General features: G+C 38.7%; 1 protein-coding gene across 4 annotated transcripts in view; it reads right to left on the bottom strand.

Annotated features, from left to right (window-relative positions):
- MEMO1 (mediator of cell motility 1) overlaps positions 1–16,436 on the bottom strand; it is a 143,067-nt gene that overhangs the window by 75,942 nt on the left and 50,689 nt on the right. For all 4 annotated transcript variants that reach the window (XM_003416060.3, XM_064277242.1, XM_003416061.4 and 1 more), the window contains exon 2: positions 10,668–10,749. In XM_003416060.3, coding sequence (XP_003416108.1) covers positions 10,668–10,749 — 82 coding nt within the window. The remainder of the gene's footprint in view (positions 1–10,667; positions 10,750–16,436) is intronic.

Genomic DNA, 16,436 nt, shown 5'->3' with positions numbered 1-16,436 from the left:
TGCCATCGAGTCGGTTCCAACTCATAGCAGCCCTATGCACAAAAGAACAAAACACTGCCCAATCCTGTGCCAATCCTTACAATCGTCACTATGCTTGAGCTCATTGTTGCAGCCACTGTGTCAATCCACTTCATGGAGGGTCTTACTCTTTTCCGCTGACCCTGTACTTTGCCAAGCATGATGTCCTTCTCCAGGGACTGATCCCTTCTGACAACATGTCCAGTATGTAAGAGGCAGTCTCACCATCCTTGCTTCTAAGGAGCATTCTGGCTGTACTTCTTCCAAGACAGATTTGTTTGTTCTTTTGGCAGTCCGTGGTATATTCAATATTCTTCGCCAACACCACAATTCAAAGGTGTCAATCTTCTTCGGTCTTCCTTATTCATTGTTCAGCTTTCACATGCATATGATGCGATTGAAAATACCATGGCTTGGGTCGGGCACACCTTAGTCTTCAAGGTGACATCCCTGCTTTTCAACACTTTAAAGACGTCCTTTGTAGCAGATTAACCCAATGCAATGCGTTGTTTGATTCTTGACTGCTGCTTCCATGGCTGTTGATTGTGGATCCAAATAAAATGAAATCCAAGTGTGGTGAGGATGTGGAAAAACTTAAACTCCCATACAGTGCCTGTGGAATTGTAAAATGCTACAACTATTTTGGAAATCAGGCAACTTCTTAAAAAGTTAAACATATTCCTACCATATGATCCAGCCATTCCACTCCTAAGTAGTTACCCAAGACAAATGAAACATTATGTCTACACAAAGATTTATATACAAATGTGCATCACAAATTTATATGTAATAGTCAAAAACCGTAAACAACCATATAGACATCAATAGGTGAACAAATAAACAAATTGTGGTATATTCATGGAATGGAATACTCTTCAGCAATAAAAAATGAATGAACTATTGATACACTCAAAATAATTACGCTCAGTGAAAGAAGCCAGACAGGAGTACATATGATATGATTCCTCTTATATAAAACTCTAGAAAATGCAAACCATAGGGACAAAGTAAATCAGTAAATGTGAGAAGAGAGGGAGGGCAAAAGAGGAGCAGGAAGAAAGAATAATAAAAGGGCATAAGGCACCTTTTGGGAGTGATGACTATGTTCACTGTCCATTATCCCTGCAGTGGTGACAGTTTCACAGGTGTGTACATATGTCGAAATTTATCAAATTATATACTTTAAATGTATGCAGTTTGTTATATATTAATTACAACACAATGCAGCTTTTTTTTTTTTAAATGGTCCTCATCTCAACTGGCTAAAAACATGAGTTGAGAGACTCACATAAGCAAATCACAGCAATAAAAGAAAGTGGTGTATTTAATCAAGAGCTAAATGATATGGGACATATACTAACAAGCACAATGAAATCACTGAAGGCTTTACTGTTGGATTAATGGTAGTCCTTCTATTGCTATATCTCTAGCAAGGGAGCCTATTAAGTCACCTCAAAATAGTTAATATTCTCACAACACCATTTTGATCTTAGCCAGAAGGAAATATGAGTAGTTCTTGGCTCAGCACACTCAGTTTTGCTGTCATCCTGTACTGATCTTGATACCCTGCCCTCATTAGAGGCTCTATTTTATCCCCTATGTTCTTAGTCTCCCAATGCCTAAGATTCCAATACAATGCCTCAGATTCCTAACAACTGTTTCTGATCTTAACATTACTGGCTCCTTTTGTCAGTTCAGAAGTATGTTATCTTGCCTATCCATGTGGACCTTAAAAACCACCTAGTCCATCTGGCTCCCCTCAAACCTGTGTGAATCTCAGATTTTCAATACTGCTGTGTCACTCATATTCCATACCCCCACCACCCAATCCTTATACTTTAAACTGGTCCTTCCATCTTAGATACACCCTTTGGATTTTAGTCCCTATTTGCCATTCTGGAACTTAAAAGCCCTGACCCCTAATCCATACTCGGATGTCTAAATCTACTTGTCTTTAAAGACTGAGTCTGTCCTAGTTTTACCAAACCTGTTTCTGTCCAAGCTCAGTTCTTAATTGAGAAAGGTTTCTTAGTAAATCCAGAAAGCCTTCTTAGAAAAGTTGGATTCTTGAAGTATGGGTAGGATATAAATAGTACAGATAGAAGTGAAAGGGCAATCTATGCTGAAGGAAGAACATGAGCAAATGCCCAAGTGTAGATGGGAAAATGCAAGGCTGGCCTGAGTGGAACAAGACAGTAATGCTAAACTGGAGTCAGACAAACAAGTCTGGGCTTGATAAAACAAGATCAAAAAAAAAAAAATTCTGTAGGCTCTTGAGCAGAGGAATGACAATATAAAACTGTTATTAGTCTGGCACTAAAAAGCATTAGCACATAGTATAGGTTAGAGGCCAGGAGAGTGTCAAGAAAAGCTCTTTTGGAAGTTTGTGGCAGTGATTACCCAAGCATGAAGTAATAATGTCATGGTCTAAAATGGCGTCAGTGCCAGTGAGAAATGAGAAATAAATACTGTAGAGTCTAAAAAAGGAACCAACTGACAGATGTTAGCAACAGGGGATAATGATGACAACGGCGAGGAGAAGGAGGAGGAGGATGGTGACTTACTGAGTGCCCCCTAAGTATCAGATACTCTTCTAAATACTTTAAAGTACCAACTCACTCAGTCCTCAAACCAACTCCGTAAGATAGGAATTATTATTTTTCTCATCCTGTAGATAAATAAACTGAAACGGAAAGGCTAAGATACTTGCTCAAAGTCACAAAGGTAGTAAGTGGCCACGCTAGGACTTAAAGCCAGGCAACAGAACTCCAAAGCCCACACTCTTAATGACCATAACAGACTTTCACATGTTTGAAGAAAGAAGAGAAACAGTACATGAAGTAGGAAAAGTGACAAGCTTAAAAACTGAAAGAATATTTAGTCATATATCCTCTAAGATTACAGCAAAAGATAACAGGTTTGAAAACACAATTAACTGAGGCAAATATATGACGGAACTACAATTTCATGGTTTCAATCCTTTCTGAAGTAAAAAACCTGTAAGTCTACTTGAAGTAAAGAAAAAACTGTTGCAAGGAGAAATGGAGAGCTAAAAAAAGATGAAGAAGGACAGGTCTAAAAGGACTTGGATAGAGAATACATTCCAAAAAAAAATTTTTTTTAAATCACTGTGAGCACCATCCCTCTTCTTCGTCACCTAGTGCTGCCATAACAGAAATACCATAAGCAGATGGCTTTAATAAAGAGAAATTTATTTCCTCACAGTAAAGTAGGCTAAAAGTTCAAATTCAAGGGGTCAGCTCCAGGGAAAGGCTTTCTCTCTCTGTCAGCTCTGGAAGGTCCTTGTCCTCAATCTTCCCATGGTCGAGGAGCTTCTCAGGCACAGGGACCCCGGGTCCAAAGGACGCGCTCTGCTCCTGGTGCTGCTTTGTTGGTGGCATGAGGTCCCCAACTCTGTGCTTGCTTCCCTTTCCTTTCATGTCTTCAGAGATAAAAGGTGGTACAGGCCACACCCCAGTGAAACTCCCTTTACCTTGAATCAGGGAGGTGACCTGAATGAGGGTGGTATTACATAAAATTACAATCAAAATGGAGGACCACCATACAATACTTAGAATCATGGCCTAACCAAGTTGATACACACATCTTTGGGGGGACATAATTCAATCCGTGACACCGCTTAACTCCCATCATGAAGAACTTTACTTCATAAAGGAAGTAAGATCATAGTCAAAGAAGAGAATCTCTAATATTTTCTTATTCCTGGCCCAAATACATGGTAATGGAGAAAGCCATAGCAATAACCATCACATCTTGCCACTGGCCCTCTGTTCCTACATTCTCTCTTGCGAATAGAATATATGATTCTGAGACAGATAGGGTTAACTGTGCTGGCGGAACAAAAGAGCTGTTAAAAGATTACCATCTATAAGTAGGGTAAAGAGGAACCATACCCTGTCAATCTAAGACTGAAACAACCCATGAATTACTATCTCCTTCTTAGTGTTTTTCTAGTCCCTTCCTCCTTTACAGGCTCCCCACAGGCTCAGAACAAAGTGTGACCTCTATTTAACCTTCCTTAGCCCTCCAAAGACGGCAACGTAGTGCCGAAGATCAAATGTACTTGCACTATGTGCCATAATAAGTGATGCCAAAATAAAGTTTGCTGAAGATAAAGTTTGTCTTTCGCGTGTATTCTTACTCAGGAAAAGACAAGGACCCTTTGCGCCAGATTGGCGATTGGTAACAATTCTACGTGTATCTGGAAATAAGGTTTCATCAAGGGCTCACCTATAATAAAGCAGGCTTCATTAAGGAAACGTAGGCTGTTTCTATAGTGCATAATATTGAGGAAAACAATGAAAATTTGAGCTCTACAGATACGTAAATATACACTGTGAAGTGTGTCCCACTCCAGTCTTTTACAAGCTCTTAAAATCCTTAATGCTAAAAGTCATGCCTGTCAGCTTGTCCAAGTCACTCGAGTTCCCAACATATCTTCTAATGAAAGCAAACACAAAATTATACTATAATACCTGTAGTTTGTGTCATTAGGCTAAAAGCATGCCTCTAAAAACGGTTCCTTCTTTTAACAGGGAGTACTTTTGCTTCTCCCTTTACTCCCACACAGCACATTCTTTACCTCAGCAAGGCCAGCTCCTGACCCTTCAGAACTGGTTTCCCCGCACAGATCAGCAATCAAAGGATGGTGCAAGGCCACTGCCAATGATCATTCACTGGTTAAGTAATGATTTCCCACCTAGCAACCCCGTAGTGTGGCTATAATTCAAATTCCTTCCTGAGGAAAATTACCAATTACTACATGACATGGACTTTCACGTGTTCATTCTGAGACCTTCAAAGTCATAGGTGAATAGCATAAACTGTGAATCCAAGAGTCTACCACACATTCTATGAGACGTTTTTCATCAAAGAGGATATACGGAATAATGAAAGAATACTTAGCTAGGATTTCCGAAAATCAGGTTCTAGTAGGCTCAGTCCTACTTAGTAATAGCAATAATGCAAAAATAAAAAGATTAAGCTAGATGAAATAAGAATATTGGACCCAACGAAATGAGAACATCTCCAGTAATAAAAGTCTATAATTCAAAAAATAAATGAAAAAATAAAAAGTCTATAATCCATGATCTACTTGAGCCAAGGTAAGATCTAACTAAAACCAAACCCACTGCTGTCGAGTAGTGACACTACAGGACAGAGTAGAGCTGCCCCATAACGTTTCCAAGGAGTGCCTGGTGGATTCGAACTGCAGGCCTTTTGGTTAGCAGCCGTAGCTCTTAACCACTACGCCACCAGGTAATCTTTCTAGGTAAGATTTAGAAAGTTAGAAATTGAGTTCTAAAACACTTGTTAACAGATAAGATAAACTTGACTGACAACTGGTCCTAAACAATTTGCAGAGCAGCAGCCTCCACTTTGCCTTTCTCAACTTGATCTTGCTGTACTTTTTAATTCTTTTCTTTCATAGGCAACGCTCAATGGCCCTCATGATTCCAGCTTCAATAAAGAATAATAGGTGTTTATGTCCAATGAATCATCCAAGTTAGGTAGTCATTACTCAGAGTATTTTATTTTTACAAAATGGAATCTCACAAATATTACATAAACAATACTATGAACTAAGGAAAGCTATTACAGCTATTCAAGTCAAATAAGAATTAACTACAATGTTGCATATCGAGATTTCTTTCACTGCTAAGAATATATAGCATTCAAGATACTGCCATGAATATCCTACTGCCTATTATAGATAAGAATTAGTTATAAACAAAGTGTGTATCCCTAGTAAGTAACTTAAATAACTACATAATTTCTGAAGATCCATCATCTCATGATATACATTGGTAGAGCTCTACAGGTATACTTCACTATACATAAACTGGTTTTCTATATAAATGATTTTTAGCTTTTAAAAATTTTAAACTAGTTTTTATTTTTAAAGTAATACATGCACACAATAAAAAAAATAAAGGGTATGCAATAAGAAGTCAAAGTATCCTTTCTCCCATACTATTCCTACTAGGTTAACTACTGACAAATCAAACTATTTGAAATATATGAGGGGGGGGATGGCTTCGATATTCCCAGCATCTGTTTTATAGTAAAAGATAATTTTATCATGTAAATAAGCCCCTTCCCCAATTACCTGATAATGTTTTTATATTCTATAAGCGGTTTCTTAAGTAATGCATACCTGTACTGCCCCATTCTAAGGATGTGTGAGAGATTCGTGCATACTGTAAGACAAACAGCACTGGCATCAAGGCGTTTTACAGACAAGGTAGGGAGGCCTTTGGAACTCCTAGTTCATGAGATCATTTCAATATATATCCCTGGGCCACATACTGTTTCCAGAGCCTCATGTAAGACAGTTCTAAAATCAACCACTGGACATTTTTTAAGCAAATTAAATTTTTTAAATACTCTACGCCTATGCGTCATACAGATTAAAATCTATTAGGATTCATCAATAGTTAACTTATGGTTCAATATTGTTAATTATATTTATCCTATTTAATCTATAGCAATATAAAAATGAGCAATCTCTTAACCACTTTCAAAAGTGTGTTAATTTTCACACACCCTGCTTGATTACAAATATATCTAGGTGCTTAGTTTTAAAGGCTTTAAACTAGCTCGATAAAGGTAAAGTCTAAGAAAGGCTTAACCCAGAAAACTAGATTTTATCAAATTTAAATTGTTTTTCATAGGCTTTATTTGAAATAAAAGAAATCTTGAAATAAGTTTTCTAATTACAAGTACTATATGAGCATGTCATTATGATAAAGACCTCTGTGTACTATATAACAACGAAATGCTTGTTGTATCTTGTCACTCTTCTGCTCGAAATGTCTCATGATTTGCCATCTCAGAATAAAAACTAAAGTCCTTATGATAATCTACAAAGCTTCTTCATGATCCAGGCCCCTGCTGCCAATCTCATCTACCCCTTGCACACACTCCACCTGCACTGGTTTCCTTGCTTTTCCTCAAACATACTAGGTATATCCTTTTATGCTTGCTGTTTCTCAGCCTGAAACCCTCTTTCCCCAGATAGCTGCATAACTTGCTCTCTCACATCATTCAGGCTCAACTGTTGTCTCATCAGAGAGGCCTTTCCTACAATTTTACATAAAATACTAACTCCCTACCCATACTGTCACTCTCTATCCTCTCTTTTCTGCCTAATTTTTCTTCTTAGCACCCATCACAACATGATATAGAATATAACTATTTGTTTGCTGTCTATCTTCCCCAAGTACTAAAATGAAAACACCATGAGAGTAGGAACTTTGATTTATTCAAAATGCAGCACTAAGAAGAACACCTGACATTTAGCCTGGTACATACTTGCTAAATGATATAACACATAACAGCAAAGCCTTGTACATGTTTTATACAGGTCTGGTCATTTAATCCTTAAGAAAAAAAAACTGTAAGGAGTTACTATTATTATTCCAACTTTATCAATAATAACATGAAGACACAAGAGATTAAATAACCTGTATGTCACACAGCCTGTAAGCAGTGGAGCTAGTCTCCTGTATCTATTAAGTAAGATTGTACAAATGAAGTATTTAACAAAATGCTTCATGCATAAAACAGCTAACATTTATGGAATACATATTACTTGCCAAACATTAAACTCTTTAGATGTATTTACTCATATAGTACTCATATTAATTATTTAATAAGTGGTTACTATTATTATTTTTTATCACGGTACCAACCTTAACTCAATAGGTCACATAAAAGATGCTGCTGTGACAGAGATGGCACAAACTCCAACCTTCACTCTTCTCAGAAAAATGCTAACATGATATAATAACGTGTTTTGAAGGTTAGCACTGGGAACTAAATTAAAACTAACTGAACCCATACACAGATACACATATCATTAATTGTGTACATGCTGTCCTCACCACATGGAACACACAGGAATCAAACTGACTACATCTGTGGAAAGAGACGTTGGAAAAGCTCGATATCATCAGTCAGAACAAGGACGGGGCCAACTGTGGAACAGACCACCAACTGCTCATATGCAAGTTCAAACTGAAACTGAAGAAAATCAGAGCAAGTCCACAAGAGCCAAAATATGACCTTGAGTATATCCCACCTGAATTTAGAGACCATCTCAAGAATAGATTTGATGCACTAAACACTAGTGACTGAAGACCACACAAGTTGTGGAATGACATCAAGGACATGATACATGAAGAAAGCAAGAGCTGAAAAGACAGGAAAGAAAGGAAAGATCAAAATGGATGTCAGAGGAGACTCTGAAACTTGCTCACGAGCATCAAGCAGCTAAAGCAAAAGGAAGAAATGAGATGAAGGAAAAGAACTGAACAGAAGATTTCAAAGGGTAGCTTGAGAAGACAAAGTAAAGTATTACAATGACATGTGCAAAGAGCTGGAAATAGAAAGCCAAAAAGGAAGAACACGCTCAGCTTTTCTCAAGCTGAAAGAACTGAAGAAAAAATTCAAGCCTTGAGTTGCAATAGTGAAGGATTCCATGGGGAAAATATTAAACGACACAGGAAGCATCAAAAGAAGATGGAAGGAATACAGAGTCATTATGCCAAAAAGAATTAGTAGATGTTCATCCATTTCAAGAGGTAGCATATGACCAGTAACTGATAGTACTGAAGGAAGAAGTCCAAGCTGCTCTGAAAGCACTGGCGAAAAACAAGGCTCCAGGAATTGATGGAATATCAATTGAGATGTTTCAACAAACGGATGCAGTGCTGGAGGTGCTCACTGATCTATGCCAAGAAATATGGAAGTCAGCTTCCTGGCCAACTGACCAGAAGAGATCCATATTTATGCCTATTCCCAAGAAAGGCGATCCAACTGAATGTGGAAATTATAGAACAATATCATTAATAACACACACAAGGAAAATTTTGCTGAAGATCACTCAAAAATGGCTACAGTAGTGTATCGACAGGGAACTGCCAGAAATTCAGGCTGGTTTCAGAAGAGGACGTGGAAGCAGGGATATCATGGCTGATGTCAGATGGATCCTGGCTGAAAGCAGAGAATGCCAGAAGGATGTCTACCCATGTTTTATCGACTATGCAAAGGCATTTGACTGTGTGGATCATAACAAATTATGGATAACATTGTGAAGAATGGGAATTCCAGACCACTTAATTGTGCTCGTAAGGAACCTTTACATAGATCAAGAGGCAGTTGTTCGGACAGAACAAGGGGATACTGATTGTTTTAAAGTCAGGAACAGTGTATGTCAGGGCTGTATACTTTCACCATACCTATTCTATCTGTATGCTGAGCAAATAATCCGAGAAGCTAGGCTGTATGAAGAAGGGGGGGCATCAGGACTGGAGGAAGACTCATTAACAACCTGGTTATGCAGATGATACAACCTTGCTTGCTGAAAGTAAAAAGGACTTGAAGCACTTAGTAATGAAGATCAAAGACCACAGCCTTCAGTATAGACTGCACCTGAACATAAAGAAAACAGAAATCCTCACAACTGGAGCAAAAAGCAACGTCATGATAAATAGAGAAAAGAATGAAGTTGTCAAGGATTTCATTTTACTTGGATCCACAATCAACAGCCATGAAAGCAGCAGTCAAGAAATCAAAAGATGCATTGCATTGGGTAAATCTGCTGCAGAGGACCTCTTTAAAGTGTTGAAAAGCAAAGATGTTACCTTGAAGACTAAGGTACACCTGACCCAAGCCATGGTATTTTCAATCGCATCATATGCATGTGAAAGCTGGACAGTGAATAAGGAAGGTCGAAGAAGAATTAACACCTTTGAACTGTGGTGCTGGTGAAGAATATTGAATATACCATGGACTCCCGAAAGAACAAACAAATCTGTCTTGGAAGAAGTACAGCCAAGAATGCTCCTTAGAAGCAAGGATGGCGAGACTGCCTCTTATATACTTTGGACATGTTGTCAGGAGGGCTCAGTCCCTAGAGAAGGACATCATGCCTGGCAAAGTACAGGGTCAGTGGAAAAGAGGAAGACCCTCAACGAGGCGAACTGACACAGTGGCTGCATCAGTGAGCTCAAGCATAACAACAATTGTGAGGATGGTAGGACCGGGCAGTGTTTCATTCTGTTGTGCATGGAGTCCCTATGAGTCGGAACCGACTCGGCAGCACATAACAACAAACATGCTAGTTTGTAGTTCTAAAAAGTGGACGCTCTAACACTCAAAGCAAGATAATCACAGATTTTTCTTATTTAAAAAACAAATCTACCCCTCCCCAAAGATCTGGGTATTGCTCCATTTTGCATCCTGTTATGCTTAACGCATCTTTTTCATTATAAATTAAAAATTACCTGGATTAAAGTAGATCTTTTTAATGGTTAAAATAGAACTTATTTATACCAATTACTACTGAAATCATCAAGTTTACCTAATCTAAACAACCTCTGATTTAAAAGTCCGTTCTATTACCAAAAAGTAAGTTTTGAAATAACTTCATCTGAGGAAATAAAGTAACCAATTTCTTTATTCTTAAATTAAAGGGAAAGCCACTGGAATTAGGAAAATTAGTGACTATAATTTCTTCAGATCAATAGCATTTGGTTTTTACTTTTTAATTCAATCTGCAGATGCTCGTTCTTTACTAATAATAAACATATGAAAGATTCTGGATAAAGACCCTTAAAACTTACGGTGCAATAATTGCTCTAGCAGGTCTTTTTGTAGACTGTACTTGTGAAAGCCAACCTTCTAGCTGTGCATTCAGTTGAGGTCCTGTAAAAAGAAAAAGGGGAAATTGGAGTCAGCAAAGCAATGTGCTACAGATAACCATACATGGCACAAAGCCCTCGCTGAACATATTTGGGATTAAAATAGCTTGGTGGGCAGTGGAATCATCAGTTTGGATATTAATGTTTAAACTTACCAACTACAAGGTCTATAGAAAGCCATATATGTTAAGGCACACTACTGATTCAACAATATTTGCTTTTATCTATTATTAATTTATTACCACCTTTATTCAAGAACAATACCATCTACAATTTGAGGAAGTGTTTAAACAAAATAAAATGGGAAGCAGAAGACTACAAGCATGGAGAAAAAAATAACTGAGTGAATATTTTTAGAGCAGCCATATCACCTTACTTAATCACTGAAATCGCATCCATGGAGGCAATCACTCCCACACTCGATGGCTTTTTTCTTCCAACCTACTTCAGCCTCCTACTTCTCCCATGATCTTAGCAACTACCAATACATCACCCCAACAATTTCAATTTCAAACATCCCACCCTCTTCACTTCTTTTCTTTCCAGTTCACTTCCAGAAATTTGTTGATTCTAACAGGCCCCACCATTTTTTACACAGTTCTTCATTTCTTACCCAGCCTCAGACTTACCAATCTATCACTAGAATCATTCCCTTGTGTATAGCCTTACTCCTTTGTTCCCCCCTCCCTTCATCATAGTTAAACCCTATGTAAAGTCAACTTCACACTTAAGTCAGTGTCTCCACCTGAACAGCTGAGTGGAACTGAAGAGAAACGCAACCATATGAACTGGTTTCACTTTGAAGTTATAACCAGAAATTTCAGCAGACCTCTAACAATGCTAAAAAAAATTCTATCACGCAGTGGGATGCGGACTCTAAATTCTCCTAAGACCAGACTTTATGGTCTGACTGAGACTAGAAGGACCCCAGTGGTCATGGCCCCCAGACCTTCTGTTGGCCTAGGACAGGAACCATTCCCGAAGCCAACTCTTCAGACATGGATTGGACTGGACAATGGGCTGGAGAGGGATGCTGGTGAGGAGTGAGCTTCTTGGATCAGGTGGACACTTGAGACTATGTTGGCATCTCCTGCCTGGAGGGGAGATGAGAGGGTGGAGGGGGTTAGAAGCTGGTGAAATAGACACGAAAAGAAGAGAGTGGAGGGAGAGAGCAGGCTGTCTCATTAGTGGGAGAGTAACTGGGAGTGTGTAGCAAGGTATATACAGGTTTTTGTGTGAGAGACTGACTGGATTTGTAAACTTTCACTTAAAGCACAATAAAAATTATTTAAAAAAAAAAAAAAACTCTATCACATTACCCTAGTCAATTTGCTTTCCCATCTTTAAGACAGAGAATTGCCTCGCAGCTCCTCCTTTCACCTTAAACCTCAAATACATTGCCTTCACCCCCTTCTCACTCCTAGCAGAAAATTGTGTTTTTTATTTCATCAAGGAAAACCACTGAAAACTAGGGTAACCAACCATCCAGTTTGCCTAGGATTTTCCCAGTTGTGGCACTTGGAAGTCCTACATTCTGGGAAACCCCTCACTCTTAGGCAAACCTGGACACTGTTGTTGTTGTTGTTAGGTACCATCGAGTAGGATCTGACTCATAGCAACCCTATGTACAATAGAACGAAACGCTGCCCAGTCCTGCACTATCCTTACAATCGTTATGCTCGAGCACACTGTTGCAGCCAGTGTTGCAGACCATCTTGTTGAAGGTATTCCTCTTTTTTACTGATCTTCTACTTTACCAACCATGATGCCCTTCTCCAGGGACTGATCCCTCCTGATAATATATCCAAAGTATACGAGGTATAGTCTCACCATCCCTGCTTCTAAGGAGCATTCTGGTTGTACTTCTTCCAAGATTTGTTCATTCTTTCGGCAGTCCATGGTATATTAAATATTCTTCACCAACACCACAATTCAAAGGCGTCAATTTTTCTTCAGTCTTCCTTATTCATCATTCAGCTTTTGCATGCATATGAAGTAATTGAAAACACCATGGTTTGAGTCAGGTGCACCTTAGACCTAAAAGTAACGTATTTGCTTTTTAACACTTTCAAGAGGTCTTTTGCAGCAGATTTGCCCAATGCAATGCGTCTTTTGATTACCTGACTGCTGGTTCCATGGGTGTGGATTATGGATTCAAGTAAAATGAAATCCTCAGCAACTTCAATCTTTTCTTCATTTATCAAGATGTTGCTTGTTCGTCCAGTTGTGAGGATTCTCGTTTTCTTTACATTGAGGTATAATCCATACTGAAGGCTATGGTCTTTGATCTTCATCAGTAAGTACCTCAAGTCCTTTTCTCTTTTAGCAAACAAGGCTGTGTCATCTGCACACTACAGATTGTTAGTGAGTCTTTCACCAATCCTGATGTCATGTTCTTCTTCATACAGTCCAGTTTCTCAGATTATTTGGTCAATATACAGATTGAATAGGTATAACCCTGACATACACCTTTTCTGACTTTAAACCACGCAATATCCCCTTGTTCTGTTTGAATGACTGCCTCTTGATCTTTGTACACGTTCCTCATGAGCACCATTAAGTGTTCTGGAATTCCCATTCTTCATAATGTTATCCGTCATGTGTTTTGATCCACACAGTTGAATGCCTTTGCATAGTCAATAAAACACATGTAAACATCTTTCTGATATTCTCTGCTTTCAGCCAAAATCCATCTGACATCAGCTGATATCCCTGCTTCCATATCTTCTGAACCTGGCTTGAATTTCTGGCAGTTCCCTGTCGATATACTGCTGCAGCCACTTTTCGCAAAAATTTTACTTGGTGTGATATTAATGATAGTGTTTGATAATTTCCACATTCAGATGGATCACTTTTCTTAACCTGGACATTGGTTACCCTGAGTTCAGAAGAGAACTACTTCATCTTTCGAATACTTTTTCTGCCCTCCCTCCTGTTTCAACTGTCCTTGTTCCTACCAAAAGCTAAACACTCCACTTCAGCACAGGATCCCATCCTGTTTTTCCTACTAAAGGACTCAGCTCCTGAATCAACTTATACCTTTTTACTTGATCGTTACTGTTTTAGGCTAGGTTCTCTAGGGAAGCAAAACCAGTAAAGCATATAAATATATATAGAGATTTATATCAAGGAAACAGTTCATGCAATTGTAGGGGCTAGAACATTCCAAGTCCTTGGATCAGGACAGAGGCCTTTCCTAATTCACGGAGCCACAGAAGCTGGTGAACCCAAGATGACCAGGCTGGACAGCAAGGCTCCTGGTCACAGGCTATGAAGGTCAAGGAATTCCCAAGGCTGCCAGTCAAGACCGCAAGCTTTCTCCTGATTCACATAGCTGCAGTGGACGGAGAACTCAAGATAGGCAGGTCGGGGAGCAGGACTCTTGCCCACAGGCCATGAAGGTCGACAAATCCCAAGATGGACAGGTAAGCAGCTAGCTCCAGTCCCAAGAACAGGAGGTCAGAAAAGAGACAGCTGCTGGATCCAGAACAAGGCAACAACCTTTGCAAGGTGAGCCGGAAGGACCTAGGTGGTGGAAGGCGGAGAGATGAAAGCTGAGGGGGTGGTGAGCCTCCACATGCCCCACCCCCACCAGTACCACTCAACAGATTCCATCATGAGGGTGATCACATATCAAATTCAACAGGTTAGTGATTACAGCTGCCAGAACACCGAGAATCATGGCCCAGCAAAGTTGACACTAATCTTAACCATCACAGTATGTTGTACTAGTACTAAAGGATTTTCCTGCTACCACTCCTTTTCCTGTCACCTTTACAACAAAGCTCCTTGAAGAGACGTCAATAGCCCTTACCCCCTCCTCTCTCATCATTCATTCTCTCTCTTTTTGTAGTTTTATTCATGAAAGAAAAAAAAAAAGAATCAAGGTAGCAAGGCAACAAACAACTATATACCCACAGTTGATCTCATTACACACCTTCTTCCTCAGAGGTAACCACTTTCTAATTGTGGTGTTTATCATCCCATAATGCTTTACAATGTATGTATCAGTAAGTAATAAGGACATACATTATATGGTAATGCTCTGCAGGTGTCTTATGTATAGACACTATATAAAAAAACTATATATGTCCTTCTGCAACTTGTTTTAGTGACTCAACATTTTTAAAATTCACTCATGTTGCTATGTTGTTGTTAGCTGCCATCAAGTGGGCCCCCAACTCATGGCAACACTATGCACAACGGAACTGGACCACTGTGATTCACAGGGTTTTCAATGGCTAATTTTTAAGAAGCAGATTGCCAGGCCTTTCCTCCTAGTCTGTCTTAGTCTGGAAACTCCACTGAAGCCTGTTGTAGGTCTAATTCATTCATTTTTTGAAGCTGTAGAGTATTGTACTATATGACTACACCAAAATTTAATCTATTAATTCTCCTGTTCACAGACATTTTGGTTGTTTCCAATGATTCACTATCTTAAAAGGCTACAAGTCTCTTATGCACATATGTTAAGAGTTTCTATGCCAAAAATTTCAACAGCCTTCTTTACAGAAATGGAAAAAAAATCCTCAACTTTATATGGAATGGCAAGAGGCCCCAAATAGCTAAAGCACTGCTAAAAGAGAAGAACAAAGTAGGAGGACTCACATTTCCTGATTTTAAAACATAATACACAGCTACAGTAATCAAAACAGTCTGATACTGGTAAAACAACAGACATATGGATCAAGAAAATAGAATTGAGAGTCTAGAGATAAACCCACACATTATGGTCAACTGATTTTTGATAAGGGTGCTAAGTTCATTTGATGGGGAAAGAAGGCTTTTCAATAAATGGTGTTGGCAAAACTGAATTGCCAAGTACAGAAATATGACAAAATCCATGCCTTACACCATGCACAAAAACAAATTCAAAACAGATTAAGGACACAAATGTGTAAACTAAAGCCATAAAATTCTTAGAAGAAAATGCAGGTGCAATGCTGTCGGGCTTAGCTTTTAACAATGGATTGTCTAATGTAATAAAAAAGCACAAACAGCAAAACACAGAATAAATAAGCGACACCTCATAAAAACTAAAAACTCTGCTCATCAGAAGACTTTACCAAAAATGTAGAAAGAAAAGCTACTGACTCTGAGGGTATCTTTGGAAACCATATATCCAGTAAGAATCTAACAACAAAAATATATTTAAACTTCCACAACTTAACAACAAAAAGACAACCCAAACATAAAATGGGCAAAAGACTTGAAAGACATTTCCCCAAAGAGGCCAACGAACACATTAAAAGATGATCAACACGTCATTAGCCACGAGAGAGATGCAAATCAAAACCACAGTGAGACACCATTTCACTCTTACTAGGATGGCTAAGATTAAAAAAAAGAAAATAACAAATGTTGGCGAAGATGTGGGGATACTGAAACCTTTATCCATTGCTGGTGGGAATGCAAAATGGTACAGCCACTGTGGAAAACAGTGTGGCAGTTCCTCAAAAAACTAAAAATACAACTACCATAGGAATACACCCAGAACACTTGAAAGCAGAGACTCAAACAGAAATTGTACACCAATGTTCATTGTAGTACTATTCATAACAGTCAACAGGCGGAAACAACCTAAATATCCATCAACAAACAGATAAACAAAACATGGTACATACATACAATGGAATACTACTCAGCCAGTAGGAGAAATGAAGTCTTGATTCATGCGACGATATGGATGGA

The sequence above is a fragment of the Loxodonta africana genome, chromosome 26 (genome assembly GCF_030014295.1).
Source record: "Loxodonta africana isolate mLoxAfr1 chromosome 26, mLoxAfr1.hap2, whole genome shotgun sequence".
In the NCBI taxonomy this organism is placed as follows: Eukaryota; Metazoa; Chordata; class Mammalia; order Proboscidea; family Elephantidae; genus Loxodonta; species Loxodonta africana.
This window is presented reverse-complemented; position numbering and strand designations above follow the sequence as displayed.